The sequence below is a fragment of the Poecilia reticulata genome, chromosome 2, assembly GCF_904066995.2.
Source record: "Poecilia reticulata chromosome 2, P_reticulata-male-v2, whole genome shotgun sequence".
In the NCBI taxonomy this organism is placed as follows: Eukaryota; Metazoa; Chordata; class Actinopteri; order Cyprinodontiformes; family Poeciliidae; genus Poecilia; species Poecilia reticulata.
In genome coordinates, this window is record NC_088831.1 from 4,856,699 (window position 1) to 4,876,792 (window position 20,094).

The 20,094-nt window shown below is 41.4% G+C and overlaps 2 protein-coding genes across 5 annotated transcripts; one reads left to right on the forward strand and one right to left on the reverse strand.

Annotated features, from left to right (window-relative positions):
• The first annotated feature begins 721 nt into the window (after positions 1-721).
• On the forward strand, positions 722-10,330 carry ical1 (islet cell autoantigen 1-like). Of its 3 annotated transcripts, XM_081615584.1 has the most exons (14): positions 1,803-1,813; positions 1,899-2,073; positions 4,129-4,201; positions 4,287-4,410; positions 4,518-4,716; positions 4,800-4,925; positions 5,012-5,110; positions 5,211-5,293; positions 5,689-5,738; positions 5,908-5,952; positions 6,089-6,276; positions 6,436-6,709; positions 7,467-7,562; positions 7,644-10,330. In XM_081615584.1, exons 1-14 carry the CDS (start codon positions 1,806-1,808, stop codon positions 7,757-7,759), a joined length of 1,656 nt encoding a protein of 551 aa, XP_081471710.1. In that variant the 5' UTR covers positions 1,803-1,805; the 3' UTR covers positions 7,760-10,330. The 3 variants fall into 3 exon arrangements, with proteins under 3 accessions (XP_081471702.1, XP_081471703.1, XP_081471710.1); XM_081615576.1 differs by lacking the exons at positions 7,467-7,562; positions 7,644-10,330 and adding an exon at positions 722-858 and having other exon boundaries at positions 1,781-1,813; positions 6,089-6,473; XM_081615577.1 differs by lacking the exons at positions 7,467-7,562; positions 7,644-10,330 and adding an exon at positions 729-858 and having other exon boundaries at positions 1,786-1,813; positions 6,089-6,474.
• An 11-nt stretch (positions 10,331-10,341) lies between these two features.
• Positions 10,342-19,827, reverse strand: fam117ba (family with sequence similarity 117 member Ba). 2 transcript variants are annotated; one of them, XM_081615588.1, is made up of 8 exons: positions 19,310-19,827; positions 17,025-17,214; positions 15,819-15,902; positions 15,607-15,717; positions 14,379-14,522; positions 14,084-14,291; positions 13,864-13,984; positions 10,342-13,776 (listed from the first exon to the last, which is right to left on the reverse strand). In XM_081615588.1, the coding sequence occupies exons 2-8, from the start codon at positions 17,043-17,045 to the stop codon at positions 13,551-13,553; spliced, it is 915 nt and encodes a 304-aa protein (XP_081471714.1). In that variant the 5' UTR covers positions 17,046-17,214; positions 19,310-19,827; the 3' UTR covers positions 10,342-13,550. The 2 variants fall into 2 exon arrangements, with proteins under 2 accessions (XP_081471714.1, XP_008423075.3); XM_008424853.3 differs by having other exon boundaries at positions 17,025-17,247.
• Positions 19,828-20,094: the final 267 nt, after the last annotated feature.

The following is a 20,094-nucleotide window of genomic DNA, read 5'->3' on the forward strand; positions in this document are numbered from 1 at the left end:
TAATCCCCATAGCAATTAATAATGCAATTACAAGCTCAAAAATCTGCTTTTTACATCTAGAAATATAAAATTTTTATCATTTTTATTTGCAAAAATCATCAAGCTAAGTAAAGCTAGCTCGCTTCAGATAACATTCGCATACCATTGGCAGGATGGTGGGATGTGTGTAGGGCATTTTGAATTGAGCTAAAAAAATGTGGTCTGGTCTGGTCATGCATTGTGACCTTGGTGGATGTAATGTCAAATGGTATGAAAATGTTACAATTCTCTCTTAAATAAACCAAATTTTGGTGGTTGTAACAAAAATGGAAAGCATTCAAGGAATATCTATGGTTTTGCTAGTGACTGTAATTTTATTATATACAGAGAAAAAATATGTAAAAAATAATTTAATCTCTAGGTCTATTAAGAAGGTTTATGCCAGTATTAATTTCCTTTTAGGAAATGTCTCACCTCGTGAACTTCCTCATGTTTCTTGTCTTGTGGATAAGCCTTTCCTGCTCAGACTGGTTTGGCAACCGGGACTTGCCACTCTCGACCTTCCCATAACACTGGCATGTGCTATTTTATCTGCATTCAGACGTTTCCTTATTCATAACACTTAATTTAAGTCTTGTGAGAAACTTCAATGTATTTTGGCTTACTAAAGGTGAACTTGTTACGTCGTTCGCGGCTTTTATCATAATAGACGATCTTCGACGGAATCTGACGAACAGTGGCCCCTCGTGGTCATTGGCCGCCATTGCAGCGCGTGTGCATATCCTGTTTCTCTGACTCAGGATGATGGCTATCGGGAGAGGAGGTTAGCCGAGCTGGTCCACATAGATGCTCGCGCCGCTGGACAACACTACGAGCAAGGTAGTAGTGTTCTATCCTTTAATTTCACATTCATACGGAACAACAGAGAGGAAGAGAGGGCGAAAATAACCCGACTTGTTGACGGGTCAGTCGCTGCTTTGAATGTTCATCTGCTGAGACGTTCTCCAAGTGACATTTGCTGCTAGCTAAATTGTTGCTAGCGGGGAAACAGAATTGACGCTTATTTTGTCGACTTTTGCGAATTACTTGTCCACCTTATCGCGGTATTTCTCTTGGAAGTAACACGTATCCGAGTGACACCTCGGGAGTTTTCTTCTCTTGTCAACAAAGGGGGCGTTTAGTGAAACCGAACACCTGCTTCAACATCAGCTGCTGCCAGGTCGCAGGTGTCTGCTCCCAGCTTCGGGAACCATATTCAATTAGCCAGTTTAGCCTGTAGCGTCCATCAGCTCTGTCCGGCTACAGAAAAGCCACAATAACAGGTTGTAACTTGATTACAGCTCTCTGGCTTAATAGGAACGGTTGTCAGCTTGGAGTTCAGTCTCCTTTTACAGCTGCTATCCAGTGTTCTCTGGAAAGTCAACAAAACTCAGTTTAGTCATAGTTTGTTACCTATAGAATAACTTATCATTGTCAGTTTTGGATTTGTTTTGTTGTATATTGTTATTTAATCAGAGTACATTGGACCAACACGGGATCTACCAGTCTGATGATATCACATAAGGCAGCATATCAGTTCGTTTAAGTATATGTATTTGGCTTTTTCCCCCCTTTATTTAAATGTGAAATTTTTAGTGGTTCTCAGAGCATAGGCATTAGGCATAACAACAAAATTTAACACTTTTCAAAAGTCCAAATAATTTTCTTCATTCACTATTTCTATGAAATTAATTAAATGCCAAAGAAAGTTATCCACTGCTTGGTTAGTTTCTCTAAAATTCAAACTTTTGGGTTCTTTCAGAACAGAAAACAGCTGATATCCAAAGATGGAAGGGTATGTAACATTTAAGCACACCCGATTTTGGCTTTACCTGCCACAGCGTAGACCGGACCGAGCCTTTTGTCCCTTAAACCTCCAGGTTTGCTGCGGACATGCTGAGCGGTGGCCGGGCTCTGCTGGGCGAGGACAGCTCAGTGATGGCGCGCATGCAGAAGAAATTCTGGAAGACCAAGCAGGTCCTCATCAAAGCCACAGGCAAGAAGGAGGACGAGTATGTGGTGGCTTCAGATGCCGACCTGGACTCCAAGCTTGAGGTTGGCCTGCTTATTTGTAACATGTTGGGGGAGGCGGGGGTTTCTGCAGGAAGAGCTGTCGATGCCAGCAAGTTAATAAATGTGGCATTTTTATATCCGTCTTTTGCCTTTTGGATAGATATGACGGCATACTAAGGTAGTTGTAGGCATAAAATAAAAGCATGTACATTTCTGCCATAAAACTAAAAGGTAATTTCTGAATTTGAAAAGTTTAATATTTGCTAGAAAAAAACTTTTTTCCCACAAAATTTCTGAGATTGCGTATCTCAAATTGTCAGTTTTTTGTAGCATATTTTCAACTTTTCAAACTGAGAAACTTCCTTGTTTTTTCTAGAAAATTTCCGAGTTGTTTGGCAAAAATGTACTCCCAGTTTTTTGGTGCAATTGTGCTACTTTTTTCTTTTTTCTTTACTTTTTCCTATCAGCAATGAATCCTAATACATTGTTGTAAATAGATCTTTTCAAATTATGTAAAAATAAAATTTACTTCAATTTGTTTTGCTGCTTTTTACTCATTTTAAAACATTTTTCAAGATGGTACAAAAATAAAGTTTCCTGATCGTTCCATTCGCATCGTCCCTATTTGCTTCCCATCTTTTGGAACTTAAAAACAAGCACCAACACAAGGTGTTGGTTTGTGAGGGACGTGGTACTGTGTGTGCATGTGTGTGTGTGTTGCTGAATATTGAGGGATAAACTGTGAGCCTGTTGTTCACTCTGGAACAAGATCCGGCAGCCTGTTTGCCCCCAGATCCCTCCCCGCTGTCAGAAAGAGGACAGGGAAAAGAAGATTGAAACACAATATTCAAACGTTTTTTTTCTCCCCGTTTGCCTCAGAAATTGTCCTCAGGGCACTAAATGAGCAGATCAGATTTGCAATTACTTTAAACCCCTGTATGTTTTGAGCTCTGTAATGCTTGTTTAGTATATATTGTCTCTAAAACAAGGCAGGGTTTATCAGATACACAACCAGTCAATATTGCGCCCAACACAACAGCTTGTGCAGTATGATCGTTCTGTTTACGTTGACAGATGTTTGACCACTACTGAGGGAGACACACTGAAGGAAGTCTGTGTTTATTCTCCAGTTAATGAGTAACTCTGAATATGTGCAGCTGCATCGTCCATTTAAAGAGGAGACTCCTTATGTTGCTTTGTGTGAAGTTTGTTGTTGTGTGTTTTTACTCTAAATCTGGCCCTTTCAGATGTTTTATGAAAGGGTCACGGAGACTTTTATTTTGTTTCCTCTTCAGGAAAGCCTCAGAGATTCTGTTGCTATGATACATGCTGCGTACTGCTGTAGCAAGCTTTTCACAAGGCAGAGGGATGCGAGTTCACCGGAATGGGTCTATCCCAAAACATCCACTAAAACAAACTAAATGTAGACATGTTACCATAAATTCTCAAAGTAAGGTTATTTGTATGCTTAAATTCATATTTTGAGGTTACAGAACTCAAATGTGTGAAGTTCTCTTGTGTTTTTCCTAAATCTTACTGTTTAGTTTTGGAATTTCTGCCATTTGGTTCTGTGTTTTGATTATCGGTTCTTTTACACCCACATTTAAATTACGTACGCTTTAATTTGCGTGTGAAAAGCTCAGACTGAAATTGCGTACGGAATTTTGCAAAAATTTCGTACGCAAGAATTGCGCGACTGCACCGCACCGCACAGAGCAGGTGAAGCAAGAGTTTTTGTTAGTGTGTGTGAGATTTAAACTCTCAACTCCAGCAATAATTGTTTGTCCACATAGATATGTGTGCTCAGATCAGTCTCACTGAACCTATAGAAGTGTAGCTTCTGAGGAAAACGGTGGGAAAAGTGAGTGTTTAATGATCTCAATGGAAAAATTCTTTACTTCTTTAAAATGTTAGATTTTTCTACGATATTTTGGACATGGTGGGAGCAAGCCGCTGCATGTGCAGCGCATGTTACAATCTCAAACCTGAATGTATTTTGATAATTACTGTTCTTTTTTTTTTTCTAAATGAATTTTTTCAGTTCTTTGTCTTCTTTTTCTCTGATACACTCCTCACCACGTGTGTCGTTTTCTGCAGTTCTTCCGCTCCGTTCAGCTAACGTGCACAGAGCTGCTGAAGGTGATCGAAAAGTACCAGCACAGAATCACACGTGAGTCAGAAGCATTTTTTTTTAATTGACAGACTGATTCTTGTTTAAACCCCTTTTTTTTTCTTTTTCATTTTTTTATTCTCAGGGTTGTCGCAGGAGGAGAACGAGCTCGGCCTGTTCTTGCGTTTCCAAGCTGAACGTGACCGAACTAAGGCTGGGAACATGATGGAGGCAACCAGCAAGGCCCTGTGCACCTCTGCCAAGCAGAGGTCAGCAGCTGCAGCTGACCATCAGTTAACTGCTGTTTGGGGAAAACGAAGCCTTTTAACTCTGAACGCTTGTGCTTTTTTTCTTTTTTTCTTCCTCGTGTCTATAGGATGGCACTTTGCCCGCCGTTGCAGCGCATGTACCAGGAAGTGGAGACGTTCCGGCGGCGTGCCATTGCCGACACGCTACTGACAGTCAGCCGGATGGAGAAGGCCCGCACGGAGTACAGGGGAGCGCTGCTTTGGATGAAAGACGTCTCTCAGGAACTGGACCCGGACACCTACAAACAGCTGGAGAAGTTCCGCAAGGCAGGAAGCGTTTGGATCGCTGTCGCTCCTCGGTCCCGCCCCTTCCGCGTTGCTTCATCGTTCCCATGCGTTTCTACTCTCAGGTCCAGTCGCAGGTCAGAGGGACTAAGAGCCAGTTTGAGAAGCTGAAGAATGACGTGTGTCAGAAGGTGGACATGCTGGGAGCAAGCCGCTGCAACATGCTGTCTCACTCCCTCTGCACCTACCAGGTCCTCTGCAGTTCACATCCCGTCATGCGTCTGTGACGGACTCGGCCGTCAGTAACTAAACATTTCTCTCCTCCCGGTTCCGTCAGACCACTCTGCTGCAGTTCTGGGAGAAAACAGCCAACGCCATGTCGGGAATCCACGAGGCCTTCCAAGGGCACATACCATACCAGTTCACCACAATCAAGGTGCGGCAGGCTGCGTTTTGAATCTGGCCGAAATTCTGCCTTTAGACGTGTAGCAATCCAGCTTTTTTATTTATTTTTTATTTTTTAATATATCTTCCAGTATCTACGGGATCCACTGGAGGAAATCTCTGATTCCCAAAAAGAAGAGAAGGATGAAAAGGCTCGAGAGAGCAACACAGACAGGTGAATTTTCATTTCAGTCATTTAAATGTCTTAAAACTCTGGTCTGAATCAGACATGCAAATCCTTGCAGAAGTATTCATTCTATACTTCCTTTTCCAAATTTTGACAGTATGTATTAGTTTGATTTATTGAAATTAGACCAACACAAAGCAGCACATTGTAAGGTAAAAAATATTCTTAAGTAAATGTGTAATTCAACACTTTGAAGAACCGTCTTTTGCCGAAGTTACTACTTCAAGTCGTGTTACGTTCAAGTTGATTTGCTGTTAGTTTTCTAGTGAATATGTAAAAAAAAAGATTTTAGATGCTATGCTAATACTGCCTCCTTGCTTTTGGGTTGCTCTGGTTTTATTCTTTCCTTAAATTCTTCAAATGTCTTTTGTCCTTCCTCTCAGCCTGGTGTCCTTGGGTGATGACAAGCCAGCAGAAAGTGCATCTAATTCAGGTTAGTGCTGCCCCCTATTGGCTGAAACACACAATAGTTCAGGCACGTTGAACAGCAGTAGCCTGTAATAATTCCTTAAAGAGATTCAGATGGGCTGCTGTAAACTTTTTAGCTTTTGTTGTTTGGTTTTGATCAAAATAATAAGTTTTATTTCTGTTTACAATTGCAGATCTTAAGCTCAGCAGTGATGGGCAGAGCAAGGCTGGTGAGAGTGGTAAGTTATTTTTCTTTCTTTTTTTTTCTGTGTGTGTTCATTTTCTGTAAATTGTCCAAATTGGGACTGCTGCTCGTTGGTGTGAGCAGGAAACTTTTAGAATGAGTCTGATCTCAGCGCACCAAAAACATTCCAGCCATGCATGACCTCAGAGGGCTCTCTGGAGACTCCGGCGACGACCTTATGCTCATGGCCTGCGGCATGCCGCCCCCAACGGACACCCCCCTGGTCCCACCTCCTCCCCAGGACGGTGACCAGAGCGAGAGCTGGAGCTTCGGATGCTTCGAGTCCAGCCTCCCACAGCTGCCCACCTCGGGTAAACTGGCTGGTTGTTTTCTCCACCTTTTCACTTTGATCTTTGACTCCCACTTGCTTACGCTTCTCTTCTTGGCTGCGGGGGAAATTCTTACGTTCTTCATTTCATAATCAACCATAATGAGCACAAACCATTTCTTGTTGCGCTGCGTTTGCTGACGTTCAGAGCCTTCTTCCTCTCATTCTGTTTGTTTAGAACCAGGGGTAACGCTGGAGGAGGAAGATGGCGAGCGCAACGACATGGCTTTCCTGAAGGACCTCTTCAGCCCGGGCCCAGGGGGCAGCGATGAGTTCAGCAGAGAGTGGCAGGACGCCTTCGGGGCGTTCGACCCTCCCAGCGATCCTGCAGCATTCACCGGACCCGCCCGTCCCCCTTCCAACCCACCCAGCCCCACAGGCTTCCTGCCGTCACAGCTGCTGGATCACAGTTTGAGCTCCTCAGGTCCGCCACACAGCGCAGTCCACCGCGCTGCAATAAAAAGTCTGAAATTCGTGTATTTAAAATTAAGGCCTTAAAATGTCTTGAATTGATTTTAAAAAGTAAGTTGACCATGCAAGCCTGCTAGTTAATGGTTGGATGGAGAAAGTTGTCCTTAATATGTTAATCACAGGTCTTAAATTTTGTCTTGACAAGAGTATTAAATATCATATATTCATATTTAATTTTTTGTCAGGCATAAGTTTTGAGTTGCACTTTCAAGATGGTTGAGGCTACCGTTGTTGGCAGTAGCATAATCCGTCTTGAGAATATAATGAGCTAGCTAGAAACCATAGCCTTGACTCACCCTTCCTAGCTAGCCAGCATAGCCGGTTAGCTAGATAACCTCGACATATCCTTGCTAACTAGCTAGCATACCAATAGCATGTCCTTGCTCACTCCACATACTCTTGCCTAGCTATCTAGTAAGGATATGTCAAGGCTATGGTTGTGCTCTTGCTTGTTAGGAAGGGTATATTAACAGCTAGCTATCTTTTCCTGTGGCTATCATGGGTAAGTTCAAATTTATTATCTGTTGGATAAACAAAGTTTGTACATTTCTGTGGAGCTATAGGTCTTAAATTTTATTCATAGTGGTCTTAAAAAGGCTTAAATTTGAGTTGGTGACACCTGCAGAAACTTTGACGGTAACAAAACATGTCAAAGATGGACTGACACTTTCATCGACTCTCATCCATCTTGTGTCCTCTGCATACTTTAGGTTGGGTGACCCCACCCATGTTCCAAGCTCCACCCCTGCAGCTGCCGCCTGGTCAGAACCAGGCAGCTCCCCGCTCTCAGCCAGCTGCAGCTAACGGTACGATGCTCGGCTTTAAAAAACCTCTTAGCAGGAGTCGCTTCTTCCCAACCTGACCTTCTGTCTGACGTTTCCTTACAGCAGCTTCAGGAGGATCCAAAGACATGTCCGCATGGTTCAACCTGTTCGCCGACCTCGACCCGCTTTCCAACCCTGACGCCATCGGACGCTCTGCTGATGAGCTGCTCAACGCCTGAACCTCTTCTTGGAGCTGCTTCAATGTACCTTCACCCTATTTAAAAAAATCTGTATTACAGCAAATTTTCATTCCATTATAATTGAGCACATACACACACTAAACTCCTTAGAAGCTCGAAACACTGAGCTGATAAACTCTCAGCTGCTGTAACCGACTTTAATACCAAGTCAAACACCGAAGCTGCGGTGGTTTGTGTTGGGGAGGATGTCTGGGCCCCGCCTTTGTTTTGGATGTTGCAGTGCGCTTTCTGTGTTTGGTTTGTTTGGGCGTGCGTCCGTTTGCCGAGTGTACATATCCAGAGATCCAGGGTAGATTTAAAAAAAAAAAGTCTTTATGCTGAAAACAGTTGGTGTGAAGTACCACATGATTGTCACAAATGATTCATAGGTGGGGATGTGATAGGTCTGTCTTTCAGAAATCCTGACTCTGAAAAAACAACACACTAATCCATCATTTATCAGCCTACAGGCAAAGTGAAACCACTACACTTTCATTGCATTTAAACAAAAAATTTAAAGCCAAAATGTGTAGCTAGTGCTTTTTAATTGTACACTTTCAGCTCTTTATGGAGTAAAAGCTAATATAACAAGCTGATGTTTGCTGGCTACTTTCCAGAAACCCATATTTGTCTTTCATGTTCTATAGAATTGGAGAAAACTCTCATCGCTGTCTGTGGCGTCTCATTAATGGAGCCTTAAACGGCAGGAACATTTTATCGATTTGGAAACTATTTTTAAATCGGCCCCTACCTACTTGTACGGCTGCATCATTTAAGCAGTTCATCCTGCTTTGTGCATGAGCTGCTGCCATGTTTATCTGTTTGCAGTAGAACTTGTCTGCACACCGTTTGCCCAAAGAAAATAAGCAAACTATACAACAGAACAGGGCAGGTTCAGAAAAATGCAATCAAACAGCTGAAGTTAAAATTATTTTTCTCAAGTTGTAGCTTATTTTTATCTTTGTAATAGTTTTTTGGTAATGAAATATTGTTAAATGACTGATAAACAATGAGCACAACTGGAAAATTATTGGGTTTCTCTGGGGTCACAAAATGTCATATTTCATAGGAGCGAACAAACCCAAACTGAGATCAGAACCAGAATGAATGCAAATAAGTTGAAACTTAAATTTTACAGTAAATTTTATGCGATATTTGTCTAGAACTGAAGCAGAGTGGATTGTTTTATGTGTATTGAATGGAAGTTGGAGCAGAGGAAATGGTCAAAAGGTGTTTATGATCTGGCAAAAGAGGTGAATTGACCCAGACCCAGTTTTAGAAAAGGGTATTCCTAACTTTCATTTTAGTTTAGAAAGGTTAAAGATGTCAAATTTGGGATTTAGAAAGCTGACCACTCAGCCAGATAAATATTTCCAACCGCAGATGAAATGGCCAAATCAGAAAGTCAACATAACTCCTGAAAACTAACACAAGCTTGCTAACATGACTGGAACAGTAACTGTCTAGTTCACCGTCGCTAACTTCTGCTAATTAGAAATGGAACCGCATATTTTGGGGTTCTTTCACATTTGTAGGTCAATTTTTCAGATTTTTCCAGAGATCTGTTCATTTTAGCAAATATGAAACCTGACAGAAAAACATGGATGGATGAGTCAGAAATGAATGTGATGGATGACTACTAGAAATACATATATTTTTCCATACTTCCTTTAGTTTTTCAACACTAACCCAGAACTATAAATTAACTTTACAAGAGCCCTATTATTTGGTCATAAAGTATTAGTCTGGCATGTCATTTTTCCACATCTTATCACAGCTAAACTGGGAAAAGCAGAGCTAACTGAGCCATTTAATGGATTCTTCATGATGCAACGGATACCAAATGCCTTCACATGTGGTTGAGATTTAGTCAAATGGTCTGAAGCTAACTTTAAACTGTGAATTCTCAGACTGAAATTCAAGGTGTGCAACGAGGAATAAACCCACTAGCGATAGCCTTGAAGGGCGAAGCCTATACGAAATGGAACTCTAGTGCAACATCTCTAAACGACATGGTTGAAATTCCATCTACTGAATTCATAATCACAAGTCTAAGGCCAAGAAGATCTTTTTTGCTTGCAAAAATTGGTGCATCATAGTCATAATAATCAGCTCTCTAGGCATTGTGAGATACAAACCCATAACAACTATGAAATAAAACTATTTTGGCTTCATGTGCCGTGTATTTATAGCATCTGTGTTTAACTGAATCAATCCAAAGGAACTGCTTAACAAAAAGGGATTCATCTCCATGTGTGGATTGCTGCCAACTGAATGCTTCAGTGTGATTTAGTGCAAATTTGTTTCTTAAAGAGATTTTTTAAAAATGGAAAATAAAAAGGGTCCAAAATGCACCAAAATCCTCAGTTGGGATATTTGTTTGCTGACATGTTTAACAAGCTGCACATTAATATCCCGACTCGCCTACAAGACACAATTATGTTTCACTTTATTTATCTTCTAATGCAACTTAAAAAAAAAGGCTACTAGAATATTACTATTTCTGTCACATCAAGTGTAAATCTTACTTTTCACACTGAAAATAAAAGAATGTATTTCTCAAGTCAATAAGAGACGAGTCGTTTATTTCAACTATGCCTTTTATTTCACTCAAAGGGGTTTAAAAGATGAAAACTTGGCAGTTTGGTTCCCAATCAACTGGACACGCAAACAAAGAAACAAAGCCTCATTCCAAAATGCTTTTTTTTTAATCCACACTGAAACAAGCATCCATGTTTCAGATATTAAATTTTTTTTTTCTGTTTTTTTTGTTTTTTGTGACATTTCCAAGCGACAAGTCGGAACATGCCGCCATCGTCGTGATTGTGTTTCAGCAAGTGGATTTAGGAACAGGCCAATTTTTTATCATTTTTTTCTCTCCCTTTTTTGTCGTAACTAGCCGTTGCTCCAAGTCGGGTCGCTGAACAAATAACATCCACACTTTTCTACATCTACTCTGCTACAAATTAAAGTCAGTCGGGATTTCCATCGTGTGAGGCTACATAGAAAGCAGTTGTCGTTTTGCTCTGTTTATGTTAGCATATATCTTTGTGTCCTACTCTCTACGACCTGAGATGTCAGTTCTTGTTTAGAAATCTCCGAAGACCCAATTCCTCTCCTGTCTGATAAATAAATACGTTATTATTCACAATAATGAGTCAAGTTGTAATTCACAGTACGCAGCTGAGAAGTCGTACGTTACACTTGTTTGCCTCGTCCCATTACATATCTCTGTCAGCCAGTAATACAAACACAGTGCCTCTGTATTTACAAGTCCAGTACATTCCTGTCGCACTGTAGCAGGCACCGTTAATTAATTGTGACATCTACAAAAAATACAGGAGGGTGGGTTCTGACACGGAGAGGCTGTCAATGTGTAAACTACAGTCATCTAAACAGATTCAGTTTATCTTAGTGAAACTTTTGTTATATCTTCATTAAAAAGTGAAGTGTTTATTTTAGTTAATTTGTATTATTCTGGATTATTTAGTCTTTCTAAAATGTAGAATTTGTGAATTTCATACAGCGTAAGATAATTGCAGACATCAATGTAAAAAAGTAGACCAGGGGTCACCAACTCCAGTCCTCAAGGGTTACCATCCTGCAACTTTTAGATTCACCTCTGCTCCAAAATGTCTGAATTTCCTCACCAGCATTCATTCCTCTGCAATAGGCTGGAAATGAGCAGTTTATTTGATCCAGGTGTGTTTGAGCAGAGACGCATCTAAAAGTTGCAGGACGGTAGCCCTCGAGGACTGGAGTTGGTGACCCCTGAAGTAGACAATGAAATAACTGGAGACACTCAAACAGCTGCTGTTTATCATGAGCATGACTAAAGCAGTGCTAGGCTAAGTTCTTTCCCAAAGCAACTGCAACAATTTTCAAAAACAAATGTTCCCTTTAGAAATAGTCCTTCAAAGATATGGCACGCTGACGAGAAAAATTTCAGTTTTGCACAATTTCCAAATGCTCCGAAAGGTAAGCTTTTGTTTGTTTCTTCTTTAGAAAAACTGTAACAATGCAGGTGTCAGAGAAATTAGCCAATCAGTTTAGACTTAATATTTTCTTACCACCCACAACCAAACCCCCCCCAAAAAACTATTGGAGATGAACCATTAAAGTATTTTGGAACTGACTTCCAATCTTTGGTTTTGTAAGACTTTGATCTGTGGATATTGACTTGAGCCAATTCTGTTTCCCTTAAAATTTATCATTAACAATCATTAGCTATTTAGGATTACAAGTTTGAGACAGCAGTTGCTGTAAAACATTAATTATAAAATTCCAATGTAGTTGAGATATTTAAGACTTTTAGAAACTTATGTAATCAGTAAGCATGGTTAGCTTCACCAAAACAGCTCAATCTGTGAAATTCTTTACCTTAACTCCTAGATGAAAGATCTACCAACATTTCCAATTCTAGCCAGTTCAATAACAGAGGGTAAAATATCTCACACTGTTTGTTACTTCTGAGACATAATTCTAATGAGCACATATTTACTTGAAATATACTTACTATTGAAAGTAGATAGCTTTCAACTACCATACAGTTTTGATGTTACTCAATCGATCAACTTCGTAGCAAATTTGTTTGTACCTCTCTAGCATAGTAATGGATTCTATATGTTTATATGGGCCACACCGGTTCTAGGTTAAGTCAATCTGAAATTAGCATGACATAGAGACTAAATGTAAAGATGCTCTACTAAGTGTAGCTTGTTTTAACCATTAACAGTACACCGTTTCATTTGATCTTTTGCTGGCTATACAAATAGTTTAAAATTGTCTATTTTCTGCGACCCAGATTGCCCCGATGGTCTGCGGATGCGTGGAAGCTTGGGTTGACCAGCCTCTCCGTGAGAAAAACCCTGCAAGTAGATGCATTCCAAAAGCAATACAAGCCGACCAAGACAGGAGGACCTCAACAAAGAGAAAGAGCTCGCAAAACGGAGAAAAGATGGGCGAGGGTGAGCAAAGGTTGGCGCTGAAGGGAGGTCAGGCGTGGGGAGGGGCAAGCAGACACAGGTTGAACACGTGTCGAACATCATAGCCCTGGCCTGTGTTTCCCATAGATACCCAGCAAACGGCTGATTAAAAAAGTAGCAAACAGATCCCAGGATTTGGTCTGTAAGTATTTTAAGGATACGCTGTTTGTACTTTATCTGCTTTGCTGCTTGTATCTATGGCCTTCATAGTGCAATGACCATAATTACGCTCACAGCATTATGATGGTTCAGGGAAACTGCGGTCTAAAACATCAGGCACATTTTTGAACTTCTCACATCCCTTCAAGGTATGCTACGATTCATCTGGCAGCACCAAAGTTAACCTCTGTGGTCGATCTGGCGGTCTCCAAGAAAACCAGCGGCCTTTTTTTTTTGTCATAATGGAAGGCATAATTTATATCAAGACAAACAACCGTAGATAGAAAAAGAGATATGTCTGTGGAAAGGCGCCATGGTATAATACGATGAAATCAAAAGAAATGTTTGTCTTTTTTTCTCCCCGTTTCCTCCTAGAAGAACAGGAACAGAACCAGTGCTGAAGGTAGAAGAAAGCGGTGAAATGTGAGCTACAAACGCCTGCTCTGGAAGGCAGGAGTCTCACGTCAGAGGAGGAGGCAGTGGGAAGAGCTTTTTAACAAAAGAAGGACATCAGAGAGCTTAGCTGGCATGCTAAAGGCATTTTTTTTGTTTTGTTTTAGGAGCAAAACGGTTGATTCCGTAGTGTTTTCTGATTCAGCTGATAGGAAGGGGAAAGAGGGTTGTTGACTTGGAGGCCAACGGGGCAGTCAAAAGCTCTCAGGCTCCTCCAGGAGACAGGGCTGGGTGGACAGAGGCACCAGGGACGGGGACAGGCTCCGGAGGCCCACCCCCGGGCGAAAGTTGAGGTCCGGGGTGGGAAGCAGGGGCTTGAGGATGCTGACGAGGCAGAAGGCAGAACCGCTGTTGGGGATGAAGTTGACCTTGTTGCGGTCGGGACACAGGAAGGGAGGGATCTCCTCCAGAGGTTTGGGCCTTAAGACAAAGTGACACATAGTTGTTCACATCAGTATTCCTTTGCTATGAGTTTCTTATGTATCATAAAACTTGAAAACTACTCACATGGATTCTTCAGATACTCTGACCTTCTCACAACCCTCTGGTGGTTCTCTCTTGAACATGTAACTGTTGTTGGGTCTGGGAGAGGCGGCGTACTTGGGCAGTGGGGAGCACGGACTTAGCTCTGGTCAAAAGGAGTTTTTATTGCCCATTTTTAAAGTATGAACGCTAAAATTCAGAATGCACTGTAAGAGAATCTTGAGTAAAATCGGGCTCTACTCACCTTTCTCATCGTAGGGACTGCCTCCAGCCGTATCGTTGAGGACGCTGAGGTAGGAGGGGGAGATGGAGTCCGGACGGCTGCTGCAGTTGCTGTGGTTGCCGCTAAGGCCACCCCCCGATGGAGTCTGCGTGTCGATGCTGCGGGTGCTGCTACTGCGCTGAGGGGGAACTGGTGGGGGCGCGCGGTGGCCATCGGGGACATCCTGCGGCTAGGTGAATAAGCCACAAAAACAGCGTTGCGGCAATATAACCCGCTATCCTTCATGGAATGCATCAACATGTTCTAGGGGACTCACAACAATGGTCTCATCCTTCTCGGGGGTGTCTCGGATGATGATGCGCTCGATTTCCTGGTTCAGGCCCTCCACGCTGTTGCGGAAGCGAGGAGCCGAGGATTTGGATATAGGAATTGGTATGAGGATGGTCTTGGGCATAGGCGACTACACAAACACGAGGAAGTATGTTTAGAAAGCAGAACACCCATCGGAAACATTGTTACAGCAGACAAACTACAGAAAGCAAAAATTACAGTGTGATTACTGTACCATGCTTCTCATCAGCTAATGAGGATGGTGACGTCTTTTGGCCCTGAAGACATTTCCAGACTGAAAATGCTATTCTTTAAAGGAAATTGTGTCATACGAGTTCCAACTAAATTTAACTTACTATTACTAGCTAGGTATTTTTAAGTTGAAATGTACTTCAAAGTGAGGAGCCTCAACTTAACTTGGGACTGTTGTTTCACAGAATGGTTTGAATTATAGGGTTTTTGTTAGTGGCTGTAAAATTTGGTCAATGAACTCTAGGGGTCACAGTTGAGACATTAAAAGCAATGATTTGGACTACACATGTAATCCTGAAGTTAATTATGGAAAATAACACATTTGCCTCATCTCAACTTTTACTTTGACATAATTCATTACTTGAATTGACATTTCTGTTAATTAGAACTACGTCTAGGTCTGTTATGGCTGTTCCCAGGAAGGCAGGTGGTTTTACCAGAACAATCTTACCTCAGTGAGATTTTCAGGTAAGGATCTGGTTTGTAATAAGAAGTTGTTCCAACAAGAACTCATGAAAAGTTCCGTCATCAATTCTGATCTTTTACAGTTTTGTTGCTTTGGAACGTGGAACTGATCTTATCCATCGATCTTATCTGCCTCCACAAAAGTCTGAAAACCAGCTACTGCCCCATTGGAGGGTTGACTGACAGAACTGCCCACCAGGTCACATCTGCATACGTGGGGCTAACTATACTCACCCCACTGTTGCCAACTTTTATCGCTATATTGATTTACTTATCAGTCAAAAAAAATTGGTATTGACCAAAATCGTAATTGGCCGGTTGGGCTTTTTGAATATCGATAATCGGCCAGAAGAAGCTGCTGATCAAGATCTTTTAGTTTGATCACGGAATGCAATTACATTAAATTACAGTATTACTGATTTTTTACTTCTGAAAAAAGTCAGTAATACTGTTTTGCTCTGGTTACATGTATTAATACAGAATCAGGGCATGATCACCTGTGACTGAATGATGGCATGGCTGCCATTGAACGGGGATTTGCGGTCCTTGTCCCTCCGATGGCGGCTGCTCCGCTTGCTGCGCTGAAGCTGCTGACGCAATTTGGCAATCTGGAGAAGAAAATATTAACATCAATGTTGCTGGAACGTACCCATAGATCCGGTAGCAGTGTAAATGTGCAAGGCGACCAAGAGAAAAGTGGGACGCAGACCTCCTTGAGTTGGTCGGTGCTCCCACAGGAGGCCGAGCGTTTGTGAGAGCCCCTCCTCCTCTCATCTGCCCAGGCCCTGGGGGTCTGAGACGAATGCAAACACCAAGTTTTTCCTCATATAGCAACATACTTTATTATCATTTTTAACGTTTAGAATTCAAAAGAAAAAAATGCATGTTGCTATTCGTCCTTTGCGGTGGATTGATGTGCTGTGGCAGAAAGATCTCTTTGATCAGGAGTCTTGTTCGAAGTCTGTCACCGGCTGACAAGCAACGCACCCCGATGATGCAACCACCTGCAACCTCCCTGAACCTTGTTGTGTTTATTGACACACTGGCAGTCACATTTTGCCTCGAAGCGGGAAAAAAGGGCACAAACACAAACTTGAGCTGCTTCAGCTGACAGACACAATCTCATCTGTGCCAAATCAAAATAATGTTTTGAACGGAAATGCACCAATCTGATATTAATATCTGTATCAGTGACAATGATCCATAAGGGCAGATCTATTTAGTCTAATTCTATTCTTCATCCTCTCAACAACATAATTTATTATTTATTTTACATTATATTTAGAATTTATAATTGCCCCAGTCACAATTTTTTATGTTTGACCAAGGAAGTCACCTCATTGTTTTTGTCAGTTTCTGTATTATTTATTTTGCACTAGCTGTTACTCTCCTAATTGCACTGACTGAACAAACTACAGTTGTTTTTTTTTTTTTTTACATGTTTGTAGCGTGTGAAGCTATTGGTGTACTTTAGTGTTCTGTATTGGTGCAGTATTATCTGCCACCAGTGTGTTTGTAATTCAGTACATTTATGTCTGTGTTTAAGAAAAACGTTTTAAGTCAATTCAGCACCTTTTTTCTGTATCAGATCGGTATCGGCCGATACCAAACCTCAGATATCTGTATCGGTATCGGAAGTGAAAAAAGTGGAAAAGTGCATCCCTAGTTTTGAAAGCATCTAAATGAAGGAACTGTTAACAGGTTAGATTTTTTATTTTTTTGCAAAATCTTCACGATTCTACATCACAAATATACACTACTTTGTGATTATCTATACCTAAAACCCAATAAAACACACTGAAATTTGTAGTTGTAATGTCAAATATGCATTTATAATGTTTTGAAATGGCTCAGGAAGAAGAAAAATAAAAGAACTTTACATTGTAATGAGCTTGAGCATGGAACAAACACTCACCTGCGTCGCTTTGTCCCTCATATAGGGAACGTGTTGTTGCTGGCTGTCGTCCTGAGGCCAGGGACCTGTCAGGTGAGAGCCAGCGAGCGCGCCCTGTGAGGGCCACAGCTGGATGCAATGGCGGGAGACGGAGAGGAGGAAGGTGGAGCGGACGAGTTCAGAGGTTGCGGAGGCCGACGCCGGCGGAGAACTGCAGGGAGGCGCAGATGGTTAAGGCCACGGTCTGATGGGGGCAAAGGAGAAAGATGAGTCGGGAGGCCTGGGAATGCAAACAATGTCCGCCAACGGTAAACAAATCAACAGACACACAGCTGTCCTGATGGATAAGCCTGTGAACGTTCCACGTTGGTATGTCTAGGTTTAATCCAAACCATGCTGGGAAGAGCGGATATGCCCCCCCCCCAGGGTAATGGCATTAAAACAGCTTTAGACACAGGCGGGGTGGGGTAGGGGCATTGGAGGACATGCAGTTTTTGGCTAACTGACCCAGATGGGAGCTACTGTGGGTTGTTTTGTTGCATTGATGCATTATTGACCTATATATAAAGGTTCATGATGCATACCTGACAATTTAAAAAGAACAAACAATGGCAATATCGCGTTCTTCTACTGCTTTTCCCATTTTGAAGACTTTTGATCACAACATATGCACCATTTATTCACATGTCCAAACAGCTTTGCTTGGCTGTGCAGGTCCCAGAGCTAAATTTGGAAGGAGCCTTGACCAGCAACACATCACTGTTGCTAGGGAACCTGGCGGGGCGGGGGGGGGCTGGTGATCTTTATTAACACACAGCAGCAGGAGTGTCTGTGTGTGCTTTGTAGCTGAATAGGGAGTTCAGGCATCAGCTCATCAACACTTTAGCCTTTTCTTGTTACTTTAGTAGCCCTGCTGCCGGTAGTTCAAGTCATCAGTAAAGAGTCTCATTCTGCTGCTGTAGCACTGCCCACCGATCCATACATCAATTTTGACCTTGTTTAAGGAGAGAAATGCTACAAAGTCTGGAGACTAATAGAAAAGAAAAACTAATCCACAGAATATAAAAGTGAAACAGCTGAAAATAACATGTTTGTTTATATTATTCCTGATATAAGCAGAGAGTAAAGTATCAACAAAACATACAATAAGAATAATATAAATTCATAACTTAAATTGGAGGATTTTCAACCACGTGCTCAAAAAACGCTGAGCTTTTGTCAAATAGTGAATGCACCATACCAAGGTGCTATTAAGCAACACTCTTGATTGTGGAAAGCACTTACTGAGGGAAGGAAACTCAAAGGTTTGCAATTTTTTTGTATCTGTGATATGTTTGAATTAAGTTAGACGGACCCAAGGGATATAAGAGCCTCACTTTCTAGGACATTCCTTACCGTGAGCGAGAGCGAAGCCATCGGTAGATAACAGGAAGGCTAAACTTTTATTATTTATTTTTTTTACTTTTAACCTCCTACTGTTATTGAACATGCTGGATTTGGTAAAACCTTTTAGAAATCAACATTACGATAAAGACCTACATTCTCCGGAGGACAATTATTAAGACTGTTTACAGTAAATAATGTTAGCTGTATTAACTGTGTTAAACGCTAATAGTGGAAGGAACTAAAGATAACAACTCTGTAATCATTCTGTCTACTTGAAAATACTAAATATAATACAGTGTTTAACAGAGACCCTTGTGACCAGTATGACATCGTCACACTGCTAATACGTTGACTTTCATTTGTGTCACTTTTATATTTTATTTTAACAGCTGTCGGAATAATCGTTGCTTTTAACTTTTTATTAAAACTAATCATATACATTATTTGTTCACATATTTTTTCTAATATAGTGAAACATATTTTTACCCAAGCTGTTTATGTCATTCATAAATCATTCATTTTATTCCAGCTCTTTCTGCTTCCGCATGCTCCATCTGCATGTCATATATCGGATCTGTCATTTAAAAACACGATGGAGCAAAGCCAAAAAACAAACAAACAAAAAAAAATCACCCGAACAACACGCCAATAACATGCCTTGACTAGTAAGAAAATACATTTAACGCAACCGTCATAATCCTAAATTAATTAAAATGAATAAATTGTGCAAGATGTGGCTGCAGAGTGCAATGTAGGCCGCTTTTGTTTACATGGAGAGAAGCGTGCAGCACATCCCCACGCATCAATACTTAAACAACATGCATGCTTTGCCTCCCTTAGTCAATATTATAACAATGCTATAGCTACATGCAGACAATAATAATAATTATTATAAATAAATACATAAATAATACACTGACCTGCAGAAAATGAATGCAGCAGAGCATGGAGCAGCCCAGCCCCTGTTTGCCGCCTCCTGAAGATGCTAAAGAGGCGGAGGAAAAAGGCTGAGCAAGCTGCAGGCTTCTTCCACACAGAAACAGGCAGACATGGAAAAGGTCAAAGCACGGGCTTCGTGGGTAAAACTGCAACAAGAAAGGATGTCTGTATGGATGGGGTTGGTATGACACTGCCTCCCAGTCGTCGTGGATGTTTTTTTGTTTTTTTTTCCCCTCCTGGTAGGTTTGATGCGACACCACAGCTCGCGCGACTACCGGCGGACCATCTGGTCGGTGGAAAAAAATAAAATAAAAAAACAGTTACCGGAACGAGAAGTGGCTGCGCACCGAGTTCGGGTGGTGCTGAAAAAAACAAATAGGGAGGAAAACAATAATAGAGGAAGAGAAAAGACAGAGGAAATAGAAAGAAGAAGGCGGTGATGCTGGGCGAGCCTGGTTGACACGACGGGAGAAGGGACCAGTGTGAAGCTCACGTGAGTAAACAATTCAACTTCCGTTGATTTATTTCAAAATAAAAAGTGAAGCGCCATTATAAACCGGAGCTCAGGACTCTGGTTGGTCCATAAAATTTGATAGCACGTCAAATTCACTTTCTAGGACATACTCTGTACTTTCTTGGAACTTACTTTTTACATTTGGAAAAGTAATGGAACTTACTCATACTTTTCAAGATCTTACCTGTAAAGCACAACGCATAAGTTATTTTCCTGCATGTTTCCTGGGGCTTTCAGTCTTTTTTATCCAAG